Here is a 14,664-nt window from a genome sequence, read left to right on the forward strand (position 1 = left end):
AAATAAATATTTGACATGTGTCAAATTTTGTAGGTGCGAACATTACAAATCTTATAATATTATTATTCCATTTCTGTGATTCATGAATTCAAACGTTAAAGCTATTATTAATTAGAATATCATCATTAATTAATATTTTTTGTTATAAATCTCATTTAAATTGCTTCATTTTAATCATTATATATAAAATCAGCTGATTTTGACAGAGATTATGTTTATAAAAAAAATAAATATTTGACATGTGTCAAATTTTGTAGCTGCGAACATTACAAATCTTATAATATTATTATTCAATTTCTTTGACTCATGAATTCAAACGTTAAAGCTATTATTAATTAGAACATCATCATTAATTAATATTTTTTGTTATAAATCTCATTTAAATTGCTTAATTTTAATCATTATAGATAAAATCAGCTGATTTTGACAGAGCTTATGTTTATAAAAAAATAAATATTTGACATGTGTCAAATTTTGTAGATGCGAACATTACAAATCTTATAATATTATTATTCAATTTCTTTGACTCATGAATTCAAACGTTAAAGCTATTATTAATTAGAATATCATCATTAATTAATATTTTTTGTTTATAAACCTCATTAAAATTGCTTAATTTTAATCATTATATATAAAATCAGCTGATTTTCACAGCTTATGTTTATTAAAAAATAAATATTTAACATGTATCAAATTTTGTAATTGCAATCAGTACACATTTTAATGGAATATTATGAAGTAAATTTTAATACATATTCAATTAATAATGTAATTAATTAACAGAAAAGAATATTTTATAAATCTCATTTGAATTGTTTAAGTTTAATAATTAAATATTGAATCAACTGATTTTGACTGAAGATATTATATTTGACATGTGTCAGTATTATAGATGCAAACACTACCAAACTGATATAAATAATTAACTATTAAATTGTTTAACCATTTGATGAAGTAAATGACGATACTAATTGAAATAATGTTATTAATTATTATAAAGAAAATAAACGTTTATGTAATATTAATTTCTTGTCGAATTTTTAATTTTTTTTTAATTAAATCAGCTGATTTTGACAGACCTTCATGTTTATTCAAATAAACATCTGACATGTGTCAATTTTATAATTATCACTAGTAAAGACGAAAATTAATAAATCGAATTAAAAAAAAAATGTAATATAGAACAATAATTCAGTGCGTTCAAATTTTATTTAATTACTAACTACAAACACACAAACTACATGAAACAAACTAATTTCAATAATTTTCTATAAATTCTCCATCAGAGTATTCGCTCTCGTCGAAACACGACCCAATCCTTTCCACTTGATTCTAAAAAAAAACAAAAAAACATTTAGTTAACTTAAGTAATTACACAAATCGATAAGTTAGAAGCACTTAATTTCAATTTCATGACTGTTTTGTCATGACAGAAAAATTTAAAACTAGTGAAGGAAAAGATAAGTAAATCGTTTTTAGTAGTTTTAAGTAGTTAAAGAGATTATGTTAAGGTTGGTTACTGGACCAATCCCTTGACTTCTTTTGTTTTAATTGTCACCAGTCAAGTTCATTTACTCATGTGAGATAGATGGCCGGAAAAAAAAATTACATAAGTTTTAAAATAAATATGACAGCTGTCATAAATGACATAACGGAAACATTTGATTATATTTTTGATTTTTTCCGTTGTATTATTGAAGAAAAAAACTCATTTAAATCGTAGTATAATATGTAGATAATCAATGTAATTGCATAAAATCGAAAACTTACTTTAAGCATAGTGCATATGGTTTCAATCAATTCAACGGTATTCGATAAGCGACTCGATGAGTCGTACGTCCTCTTCGACATCTGCTGCCTCATTTTCTTCTCCAAAGCCTGCGTCTGCGTCTTATTCAAACATCCCCATCCTGTGGTATAAGTGAAGCCAAAAGAGGATTGAATCAAAGCCATCACGAAAACACTCGCAACGAGAAAAACGATCAACCTAAAATTTGTTATTATTCAATGATTTTTCCATATATTTTTATACCAATACTTTGATGACATATCGAGTGCGCAAAAGAAAAGAGTTTATCTCAACGAAGTCGAAGATGAACTGGGCGAAATTTACAGAAAATCTGCGCCTTTTATATCTCCCTTTTTTTCTCTCTCTCTGGTGGGGGCAGTTATTTGATCATTTCTTTTTTGTTACGCAAATATTACAGTGAGAATTCCCCTGTGGTTTCGGCAGATGAGATTCATTAAAATAATTCAAATTAGACTGCAAAACAGAAACTCGTTAATTAAGATATTCGTAATAATTTTTTCCTTTTCGAATCAGCTGATTTTGACATGTTTAATTTTTTTTGACATGTGTCAATTTTTGTGTCAATTGTTTAAATCCAATTCGTTGACATGTCAAAACTTTGACATTTTAAATGTTAGTTCTGCGGAATCGGTGTTTTCGCAACGGATCGCGTTTGATGGGATTCCCCCAGCGGCGTTAAGCTTAATTAATTAAGATATTCGTAATTATTTTTTCTTTTCGAATCAGCTGATTTTGACATGATTAGTTTTTTTGACATGTGTCAATTTTTGTGTCAATTGTATAAATCCAATTCGTTGACATGTCAAAACTTTGACATTTTAAATGTTAGTTCTGCGGAATCGGTGTTTTTCGCAACGGATCGCGTTTGATGGGATTCCCCCAGCGGCGTTAAGCTTAATTAATTAAGATATTCGTAATTATTTTTTTCTTTTCGAATCAGCTGATTTTGACATGTTTATTTTTTTTTGACATGTGTCAATTTTTGTGTCAATTGTTTAAATCCAATTCGTTGACATATCAAAACTTTGACATTTTAAATGTTAGTTCTGCGGAATCGGTGTTTTTTGCAACGGATCGCGTTTGATGGGATTCCCCCAGCGGCGTTAAGCTTCCTTTTGACGTCCGGGATTCTTTCGAGAGGATCAAAGCAGAAGCGACTGCGGATCCTGAGGGATTTTGGCACGGCGATCGCATATCGTTTGAAAGAAACAAAACGAAAGAAAAAAGTAAGTACATACATAGATATATACACAGGTATTGGGGGCAAATAAAGAGATTATGCCGCAGCGCTTAACGCAAATACGTTTATACGCAAATATACTTTTCTCTTGGTGTTCAGTGATCCCAAAAATGTGAATAATTCGCGTTGAAATTAGTGTAAAAACGTTGACGTAACAGAGCTGTCATTTAGTTGTCACATTTGTATCCTAGATGTCACCAGTTTCGTTTATTACTATAAATATGATTATTTTGTGTTAAGTATATACAAAATCTATTAGAATACGATAAAAGCAATATGAAATCACAAATTAACAACTTTTTACAAGCAATTTTTTTAAAACAATCAATTTTTTTTAATAAATATGGCAACTCACATAAATTTTAAATAAATATGACAACTGTCATAAATGACATAACGATAATATTTCATTTTGTTATTGCCAGGCGCATCCACAATTTAATTGAAATTGAAATATTTATTTTAGTTTTTTTTGTGCGTTTTTCTTTCGGAATCTGTGTTTGCTTGAGAATCAAAGAAAACCCGTAAATGTCTGCTGCCCACGCATTTGGCTACATTACATTTCTAATGCAAATATCGAAGAAGATTTCGTGACGTCCAATCGGATTTTCTCGCTGCTCGAATTCGGTATAAAAAGAAAATCCGCTTCGGACAATTCATCATTCCTACTTGCATTCATTTCCAGTCTTGACATCTCCTCTAAACGCAATGGAAATCTTAAAGTAATTAACAATTATTATGACAAAAGTATAATCTTCAACATTTTTTTCCTCTAGGAATCGGGTTATAGTTGCTGTCATTTTCGTGATCATTTTCTTGTTAGAAATTGAGGCGCAGCAGAGTTTCTCAAGACATTGGTGCTCTCCTAGCGGAAAGAAAAGGTCCTTCTTCCGCACCCTCTACGTAAGTTAAAAAATAACAAAAACATTTTTTTTTCTCTAAATTTTCTCCATTTTTAGCAAATGCTCGCAATGAACAAACCGGAAATCTGCAATCCGACCACTCCAGTTCCACCAAGACGCGGTTGAAATGTTAAAAACTTAAAGACAACGTAAATTTGAACTCTCGACCTCCGAAATGTTACATTACCTAAACTAAATAAATGATATATATATAAAAAAAACAATTTACGTATTTTATTTTGTGCACTGAAACTAAATAATACTTTCAACTGTTTTCGTATTCAATTGTTTGCAAATATCTGCACGTAATCCGATTAAAAATTATTATTCGTTGTCAATGGAAACGTCGAACAAAAGCTGCGACGCAATTGATTTCGTCCATCCATTTCATTCGGATAGTTTTAAACAGGAATTATTGTAATAGAAGAAGAAGTAAAAAAAAACAAACATTGATTTATGATTTAAAAACATTCAATTCATTTTGGAGCGTTAGAAAATTCAAAATCTTACAGATAAACTTGTATTTCACTTGTGATCCATGTGCAAAATAAGTTGCATAACTTCTTAATATCAATGTTTCATAAGTAATGGCTTCAATTTTTTTTGTGTATTTTAATTGTTTAGAAATAAAAATGTTGGTTTTGTTAATGTTAAAGTTAGCGTTAATTTTGTGGATTATAGTTTAAAATTACATTAATCTACAAAACGTTATTGATTCAAATTCGAATTTTGACAAAAATAAATATAATTTGACATATGTCACATTTGACATTTACAACCCATTTGATAATTTAACTAAATCAATCGATTGTTGCATTATTAATATGAATATTTGATGTAAATATTGCGACATGTGTTTCGTAAATTTGCCTTCAATATTTAATGTCGAAATCATCCACTAATCAAGAATAAATCACTGTTTAACAGAGTATAATATGAAGCTTTGAGAGAGGAAAAAATAAATCAATGAACGTGATATTCGGTCTGTAATTTATAAAAAAATATTGTTTGCAACGAAGGAGTTGAGTTTGCTATAAAATCATGAACGATTTCATTGAAATTCGTTTGTTGGAAAATGAAGGGCAAGAAAGAAAATACAGAAATCCTCGACGGATTTTTTATGATGTTCCGATATTACGGAATATATCCGAAGCGAGGAGCCGCAATAAACGACATCAAATTCCACGTGCAATTCATGATAATCATTTTCTTGTATTCGAACGCAACAGTGGGAGGTGCAATGCTCCTTTTCCAAATGTTTTACAGTAAAAAATTAATGAATATTTCATATTTTTTGTTAAAGTAATTGAGGTTTCGTTGCAGGGAAGGAGCACATTTTGATCAAAGATTTATTGGATAACCTTGTGGTTTTAGCAGCCGGAATTGGAATGCACACGGTGATTTTGGTGTTCAGGAAGACTATGCCTCTGATGCAGAAGATAATTAGAAAAATTTCGCATACCGGTGATAGGTTCGGTGTGCCGGATGATATGTGGAAGAGGAACAAGCAGATGGAGTTGTTCGGTTACGCCTCGTTCTTTTACACTTTTTTTGGAGCAATCTCTTACACTCTGGTGGGAATCTTGGATATTGACAGTTGCAAGCAGCAGAAGATCGAATACAATCTTTCCAAAGTTTGCGGTATGATGCAATTGACGTGGATGCCCTTCGACATCGAAAGTTTTCCCAATTACCAAATATTCTGGGTGCTTCAGTTCGTCACTTGTACGGCCATAGCTTCGCTGACGCTCGTGATTTCCGTTTTTCTCTTCTCGATAAACGAGATGTTCATGACGAGAATCGCGCATTGGAGAGACAAATTCAACGTCACTTTCAATTTGAAAGACGAAGAGGAGCAGAGGGCTCACCTCAATCTCTGCATCGAATACCATTTCGAGATAATAGAGTTAAGAAAACTCATTCTAACATTCAATATAATAACTTCAAATTTTGACAGGTTGTACCAGCAAATCAACCTTTACTTAAGTCCGCTGATTTTGACGCTCCTGTTGATGGGATCGCCCATCATCAGCATCATAAGTTTCACGTTTATGCTCAAGCATGAGCTGAAGAGTGTCTTTCACGTCTTCGGTTGGATCACTAGCACGTTTCTCATCTGCTACTGCGGGCAGCGATTGATCGACGAAGTCTGCTTGTCAATAATTACATTCTACATCTTAATTCTATTGATTTCAGAGCGAAAAGATGACCATGGAAGTGTACAGCTGCAAATGGTACAATGCAAAGTTAACATTCCAGAAGGATATATACTTGATGATACTGAGGATGCAAAAGTTGATGGTTCTGAATGCGTACGGATTTTTTGACGTTTCCTTGGCGCAGTTCTGCTCCGTACGTCAACAATTGTCAATTTCAATTGTTTCAAGAAAATTACTAAAAAATTATTGATTTTCAGATGATGCAGAACTCATACTCGTTTTTGGCTTTACTCAATCAAACTTACAAGGAATAATGGAAATATTTGTTAAGATTCAACAATGTCAATAGTTTTTACAGTCTATTGCTTTAAAATCAATTTATGTAATATTTTCCTAAATAGGAATGTATCTATACATACTGGATTCCCCAAAAATTCAGCTTTCATATGCATATATTGGATTCATTCTATCTATTATAGTTTTCGAGTACAATGAAATGTGAAAACACTGCTTTTTCGAACGTTCTAATTTTAATTTTTCAACTTTGAACGCGCATTACAGCAATATGGATAAGAGCACAGAAATGTATCTATACTTGCTGGATTCCCCAAAACATTCAGCTTTCATGTGCATATATTGGATTAATTTTATCTATTTTAGTTTTCGAGTAAATCAATTAAATGTGAAAACACTGCTTTTTTGAACGTTTTCATTTAAATTTTTCAACTTTGAACGCGTATTACAGCAATATGGATAAGAGCACAGGAATGTATCTATACTTGCTGGATTCCGCAAACATTCAGCTTTCATATGTATGTATTGGATTCATTCTATCTATTATAGTTTTCGAGTAAATCAATGAAATGTGAAAACACTGCTTTTTCGAACGTTTTTATTTAAATTTTTCAACTTTGAACGCGTATTAAAGCAATATGGATAAAAGCACAGGAATGTATCTATACTTGCTGGATTCAATAAATCAATAAAATGTGAAANNNNGCATATATTGGATTTATTCTATCTATTATAGTTTTAGAGTAAATTTAACAAATTACATAAGTTACACATTATAATGTTACATATTAAAGTTTTCAATTTTAACGAATAGTTTGTGTTCATAACCAATTTATCGCGTACTATTTTCAATTTGTTATTTTTGTGTGTGAAAAGTTCATGTTGCGGCACAATTCGTATATTTTCACATTACTTTTTTGTGTGTGTGTGTGTATTTTTATGTTCGCTTCGCTATACGAAAGGGGGGGAAGCTCGGCTTAAATTGTTTTAATTCCCCCGGAACTGTTTTGTTGATAATTAATGGACCCGAAACGAATATATCCAGTCAGCTCGCAATTCGCTTTATGCACACACATATACATATATATAACTGGGTGATTCCAGTGATTTACATACTTTTAAATATCAAACGAATTATCCGAACGTTTTATACATGAATTTGCAATACTCCATTTTTTTTTTAAATTTTAATACAATAAATAATGTTGTTTTGTACATAATTATACATAATATGTTTAGATATTAGTCATTTTTAATTATAAAGAATTAGCTGAAAATTGAAAAATATAAAATGTCATAAAAGAAACGTTACCATTTCGTTGCCATCGAATTTATTTCCTATTGAAATTATAATTTTTTTTATTTTATATTAGTGTAGTCTATATAGTGAAATTGTATACAAATGATATAAAACAAAAGAAAACCTATGATATTATGATTTAAATTTTGATACAAAATTAGTTGAAATTTCTAATATAAAGTGTCATAAAAGAAACGTTACCATTTCATTTCCTTGCAATTCATTTCCTAATGAGATTATAAAAGTTTTTATTTAAAATTAGTGTAGTGTACATATTGAAATATTATAATAATGGAATAAAATAAAAGAAAACCCATGATATTACAATTTAAATTTTGATTCAAAATTTGTTGAAAATTCTAATATAAAGTGTCAAACGTTACCAATTCGTTTCCTTCCAATTCACTTCCTATTGAAATTCTAAAAGTTTTTATTTAACATTAGTATAGTGTACATAGTGAAATATTATACTAATGAAATATAATAAAAGAAAAACTATGATTTTACGATTTAAATTTTGATACAAAATTTGTTAAAAAAATTAATATAAATTGTCATAAAAGAAACGTTACTATTTCGTTTCTTTCCAATTAATTTCCTAATGAAAGTATAAAAGTTTTTATTTAACATTAGTGTAGTGTACATAGTGAAATATTATACTAATAAAATAAAACAAAAGAAAACTTATGATATTACGATTTAAATGTGTGCGGACACCGAAATGGGTGAGCGATTGCGTAACGAGTGCGTCAACGGGAATTTTAATAAAGCATCGATGATGAACGAAAATATAGATGTATGAAAAACAAACAAACAAACAAAAAAAAGGAAACAGGAGATGCTTGTTAAGTGCGTTGGACAGAGATGAAGGTGGGAGTGTTTCGGTGGATAGGTGGGAACAGCACCTATCTATAATGGGCTTTGGCTTGACGAGTCCGAACGTATTTATTTTAATCCCTGCCCGTCAAGTGTGTTTATCCTTTCTCCATCTCTGTCTCTCTCCGTCCTCTTTTACTCGCTCTCTCTCTCTCTCTATATATATATACTCCTCTGCCCCCGCCGCCTCCGCCACTCCACGAGAGAGCGTTTACTTAACGTCAATCGCAATAGATTCCCAACACACAGACGTCCGAATTAATCGCATTATAATCGAACTTTGCCAATAATTACATAACAGCCGCCTCTCTGTTATGTAATGAGAGTGTGTGTGCGCGCGCGAGAGTGCGTATACGTCTCTTTCAGCAGGATTAAGATCATCTCTCTCTATCCAATGCACGCGAGCTTCCAATTCCTGCTGGCATTCGGCAAGTGGCAGAGTGGAACGGCAGGATAAAACAGATTGGAGTAAGGGAGACAAATATATAAAGACAAATCCAATGTCGTCGTCGTCGTCGTAGTCTAGACATGCACGTACATACAACGAGCTGTTAGTGTGTGTGGGTGGGTGTGTGTTATGCCATGTGTCTGTTTACACACGTGCTGAGTTAACAACTCACCTTTTCCGTCCAATATAAACACACGGTTCATCTGCAGCGCAACCAACCATTAATTAATTTATCCAGAAGTCTCACACACACAAAACACAAAACACACACACCTTTCTCTAAGTATATTTGCACGTCACGCACGAATTTCTCCCCCGAAATCTTGAAAACCGACAGTTTAACACCTCTTCAATCCATCCAAACTCACGTAAAAACCAACAAAATCAACATCGACATTATCAAATCAATTTATCTGCAATGATTTGAATCAAATCTTTCCCAAAAATAACTTGTGAGTGAGTTGAACTTAAGTAAAAATTACTAAAGTATTTAAGAAAGTAAACAATTTCTTAAAAACTCAAGTTTCAAAAACTTAATTTTATATAATAATAATTATTTTATGATACAATATATTTGTTGATTTAATTGTTAATGAAGTTATAGTTTTTAATTGCGTCATTAACTGATTTGTGTGAGGTAAAGGTTAGGTTAGGGCAGAGGTTAGGTTGGGGCAGTTTATGTTAGGGCAGGTTAGGTTAGGGCAGGTTAGGTTAGAGCAGGTTATATTAGGGCAGGTTAGATTAGGACAGGTTAGGTTAGAGCAGGTTAGGTTAGGGCAGGTTATATTAGGGCAGGTTAGGTTAGGGCAGATTAGGTTAGAGCAGGTTATATTAGGGCAGGTTAGATTAGGGCAGGTTAGGTTAGGCAGGTTAGGTTAGGGCAGGTTATATTAGGGCAGATTAGGTTAGGGCAGGTTAGGTTAGGGCAGGTTAGGTTAGAGCAGGTTAGGTTAGGGCAGATTAGGTTAGAGAAGGTTAGGTTAGGCAACATTGTGTCGGACGAGGGTGGTCGAGTGCGAACAACGGCAGAGTTAAGTGTTGAACAGAGGTGGAAAAATAGCACGCAAACAGCAACATATGTGGAGGAACTCTTCCAGAGCATTGAAGAAACTCGTCGAAAGGTAGTCGAGAACGCCTATTGGCATAAAATTAGGGCAGGTTAGGTTAGAGCAGGTTAGGTTAAGGCAGATTAGGTTAGGGTAGGTTAGGTTAGGGCAGGTTATATTAGGACAGGTTAGGTTAGAGCAGTTTATATTAGGTACATTATATTAGATTAAGTACATTGAATTGAGCAATCACGTTTTTGCAGAGGAAGACTTCTAGCAGTGAGGAAACAACGAGGGAGGAGACGCCGAATGCGAGAGAAGAATCGCACTCTATAACGGAACGAATGGCAATGAGAGAAAAGGATGTGTGTCGGTAACGGTTTAGATTATATAATAGTAATAATAATAATAATAATATGTTGTAGCGTGTAGTTTTAGTATACAGTTGTTGTTGTTGGCTTCCGGATCAGATGATTTATGCAAATGCACAGTTAATGCTGAGAAGAGTGTGTGAGAGAGAGAGAGAGAGAGAGAGAGAAAAAAGCGAGGAAATGGCCCAGACTCACGCTATTTGTTACCGACATTGTAATTTTAATGGCACTATATTAAAGTGAAATTGCGTTTTGTTGCAAGGAGTAATGAGAAGCGAGCAAGTTGTGCATGCATGGGGTGGGTAGCTCAGATAGATATCGTTTCGGGTGTTTCGTTATTAATGTGTCCGCGTAATGATGCTCGACTGCAAATTGCGATGAAATAGTGCACATAGTATGAGTTAAGCTATTGTTTCTCTAAAAACACAATTCTCTTTTCTTTCTTAAAACCATTGGAATTTCTATTATTAAACTCTCTGTTAATTTCTTGTAAAGCATCAATACTAGAAAGATGAATGAATGTGAAAATTAAAACTGAATATTTGTAGAATAAAACGTGTGTAATACTTTCATCGAAAATGAATCAATGAAAAATAAAGTCTCGAAAAAGCATGTTTCACATTTTTATTAGTTTTTCAAAATGTACAAAAGATTGAAAGCAGATTGAATAGGTAAATATAAGTTGAATATTTAGGGAATGAAACGTGCTTAGTTCAAGTATTGTAGATCTAGTCGTTTGGTCGTTTCAACAAAAAAAAATGAAGTTTTGAAAATCGGGCTTTCACATTTTCTTGAATTTCTCGAATACTACAATGAATATATAGAATATGGAAAGTGTTAATTAAAGATGAATAATTGAGGATTTAAATGTGTTTGGTGTAATATTTGAACTCCAAATTGAATGCAAAGAAATATGAAGTAAGGAAAAATTTTAATTAAACTTTGAAAAAAGTTGTGTCTTCACATATTCATAATTTTGCGATAACTACAAATGATAGAAACAATATTAATAATGGAAATTAAAGCTGAATATATGTTAAATAAAATGTGTATAGTTTATTAACTGTAGATTAAGTCATTTTATTTATAATTTAACTTCAAAATGAGGTAATTTTGAGACGACTTTTGGTCAAAATCAAGCGTTATTAATTAAAAGCGACGCAATCTGCGAACCTTTAATTAATCAGACCAGTTTCAAAACACACACACACCGCTAATTAATAACTAGGAAAATGAAAAAAAAAACATTAAATTTCTTTACATTTTTACGTCCTCAGCAACCAAAAACTGAATGCAATATGTAGAATATTGAAAGTGTAAATTAAAGATGAATAATTGAGAATTTAAATGTGTTTGGTGTAATATTTGAGCTCCAAATTTAATATAAAGAAAAATGATGTAAGGAAAAAATAAAATTAAACTTTGAACAAAAGTTGTGTCTTTACATTTTCATAATTTTCTCGAAAACTACAAATGATAGAAACAATATTAAAGATGGAAATTAAAGCTGAATATATGTTAAATGAAACGTGTATAGTTTATTAGTTGTATCTTGAGTCATTTTATTTATAATTCAACTTCAAAATGAGGTAATTTTGTGACGAGTTTTGATCAAAATCAAGCGATATTAATTAAAAGCGACGCAATCTGCAAACCCTTAATTAATCAGACCGTTTATTCTCATCACCAGTTTTAAAATACACACAAACTGCTAATTAATAACTAGGAAAATGAAAAAATAAAATCATTCAATTTCTTTCTTTACATTTTGACGTCCTCAGAAACCAAAAACTTTATGCAATATATAGTATATTGAAAGTATAAATTAAAGATGAATAATTGAGGATTTAAATGTATTTGGTGTAATATTTGAGCTCCAAATTGAATGTAAAAAAAATGAAATTAAACTTTGAACAAAAATTGTGTCTTCAAATTTTCTTAATTTTCTCGAAAACAACAAATGATAGAAACAATATTAAAGATGGAAATTAAAGCTAAATATATGCTAAATGAAACGTGGGTAGTTTACTAACTGTAGCTTGAGTAATTTTATTAATAATTCAACTTCAAAATGAGGTAATTTTGAGACGACTTTTGGTCCAAATTAAGCGATATTAATTAAAAGCGACGCAATCTGCGAACCTTTAATTAATCAGACCAGTTTCAACACACACACACATCGCTAATTAATAAATTGGAAAATGAAAAAATCATTCAATTTCTTTCTTTACATTTTTACGTCCTCAGCAACCAAAAACTGAATGCAATATATAGAATATTGAAAGTGTAAATTAAAGATGAATAATTGAGGATTTAAATGTGTTTGGTGTAATATTTGAACTCCAAATTTAATGAAAAGAAAAATGAAGTAAAGAAAAATGAAATTAAACTTTGATCAAAAGTTGTGTCTTCACATTTTCTTAATTTTCTCGAAAACTACAAATGATAGAAACAATATTAAATATGGAATTTGAAGCCAAATATTTGCTAAATGAAACGTGTGTAGTTTATTAGCTGTAGCTTGAGTCATTTTATTAATAATTCAACTTCAAAATAAGGTAATTTTCAGACGAGTTTTGATCCAAATTAAGCGTTATTAATTAAAAGCGACGCAATCTGCGAACCTTTAATTAATCAGACCAGTTTCAAAACACACACACATCGCTAATTAATAACTAGGAAAATGAAAAAAAAAAACATTAAATTTCTTTACATTTTTACGTCCTCAGCAACCAAAAACTGAATGCAATATATAGAATATTGAAAATGTTATTTAAAGATGAACAATTGATGATTTAAATGTGTTTAGTGTACTATTTGAGCTCCAAATTTAATGTAAAAAAAAATGAAGTTAAACTTTGAACAAAAGTTGTGTCTTCACATTTTCATAATTTTCTCGAAAACTACAAATGATAGAAACAATATTAAAGATGGAAATTAAAGCTGAATATATCTTAAATGAAACGTGTATAGTTTATTAGCTGTAGCTTGAGTCATTTTATTAATAATTTAACTTCAAAATGAGATAATTTTGAGACGACTTTTGGTCCAAATCAAGCGTTATTAATTAAAAGCGAAGCAAAACTGAATGCAATATATAGAATATTGAAAGTGTAAATTAAAGATGAACAATTGATGATTTAAATGTGTTTGGTATAATATTTTAGCTCCAAATTGAATGTAAAGAAAAATGAAGTAAGGAAAAATGAAATTAAACTTTGAACATAAGTTGTGTCTTTACATTTTCATAAATTTCTCGAAAACTACAAATGATAGAAACAATATTAAAGATGTAAATTAAAGCTAAATATATACTAAATGAAATGTGTATAGTTTATTAACTGTAGCTTGAATCATTTTATTAATAATTTAACTTCAAAATGAGGTAATTTTGAGACGACTTTTGGTCAAAATAAAGCGTTATTAATTAAAAACGACGCAATCAGACCAGTTTCAAAACACACACACCGCTAATTAATAACTAGGAAAATGAAAAAAATCATTCAATTTCTCTCTTTACATTTTTACGTCCTCAGCAACCAAGAACTGAAGAGAGAAATATAGAGGGGAGAAGGGTCATTTATTAGCTTCAGCAAATTCAAGTTCAATACATTTTTATTGACTGTCGGGACAGTTGGAGGGAAAAAAGAAAGAAAGAAAGAAGAAAAGAGTGGATGCAAAAGAGAGAAATTTATTTCCCCAAACGTAAAAAACCTTTTAACTACTACGCGAACTTATCGAGCTTTTACCAGTCAGTCAGACTCTCCTGCATTTCGCATCCACAATTTCCATCTCACTCACTCGCTCATTCTTTGAATGCAAACGTTTTCACTTCACTTTATTATTTTCAACTCGCCTCAACAACCCTCAAATCAATTTCGAAATTTTTATGCACACCCGTTCTCTTTGCCCTCATCTGTTTTCTTTGTCCGTCTGTATCGGTGGTCACATTTTCTTTTTCTCTTTAACTCATCTTCAGAAGGATACAGAACAGAGTAAAATAAAGAAAGAAAGAAAGTAAATTTCGCATTTTTTTCCCTCCGCAAGAGATTATCTTCAGTGTAGGTGTGTGTTGTTATCAGAGTGAAGAGGAGGATTTGAACTCGCCTGGTTCTTGTTTTCTTTTCGCCCGTGCGAAGAATTTCAGGCGAAGATTTGCATATATAAAACGGACTCTTTACGATGCACTTTATTACTGACTTCCACTCCGCCTCGTCC

The 14,664-nt window shown here is 31.2% G+C and overlaps 2 protein-coding genes across 2 annotated transcripts; one reads left to right on the top strand and one right to left on the bottom strand.

Annotated features, from left to right (window-relative positions):
- Positions 1 to 1,257: 1,257 nt before the first annotated feature.
- Positions 1,258 to 2,093, bottom strand: LOC108560167. The gene is made up of 3 exons (XM_017917613.1): positions 2,039 to 2,093; positions 1,771 to 1,987; positions 1,258 to 1,332 (listed from the first exon to the last, which is right to left on the bottom strand). Exons 1-3 carry the CDS (start codon positions 2,047 to 2,049, stop codon positions 1,258 to 1,260), a joined length of 303 nt encoding a protein of 100 aa, XP_017773102.1. The 5' UTR covers positions 2,050 to 2,093.
- A 2,791-nt stretch (positions 2,094 to 4,884) lies between these two features.
- On the top strand, positions 4,885 to 6,425 carry LOC108560168 (putative odorant receptor 85d). The gene is made up of 5 exons (XM_017917614.1): positions 4,885 to 5,217; positions 5,276 to 5,858; positions 5,910 to 6,099; positions 6,149 to 6,304; positions 6,369 to 6,425. Exons 1-5 carry the CDS (start codon positions 5,028 to 5,030, stop codon positions 6,423 to 6,425), a joined length of 1,176 nt encoding a protein of 391 aa, XP_017773103.1. The 5' UTR covers positions 4,885 to 5,027.
- Positions 6,426 to 14,664: the final 8,239 nt, after the last annotated feature.

The sequence above is a fragment of the Nicrophorus vespilloides genome, unplaced genomic scaffold (assembly GCF_001412225.1).
Source record: "Nicrophorus vespilloides isolate i.1.1-1 unplaced genomic scaffold, Nicve_v1.0, whole genome shotgun sequence".
NCBI lineage: Eukaryota > Metazoa > Arthropoda > Insecta > Coleoptera > Silphidae > Nicrophorus > Nicrophorus vespilloides.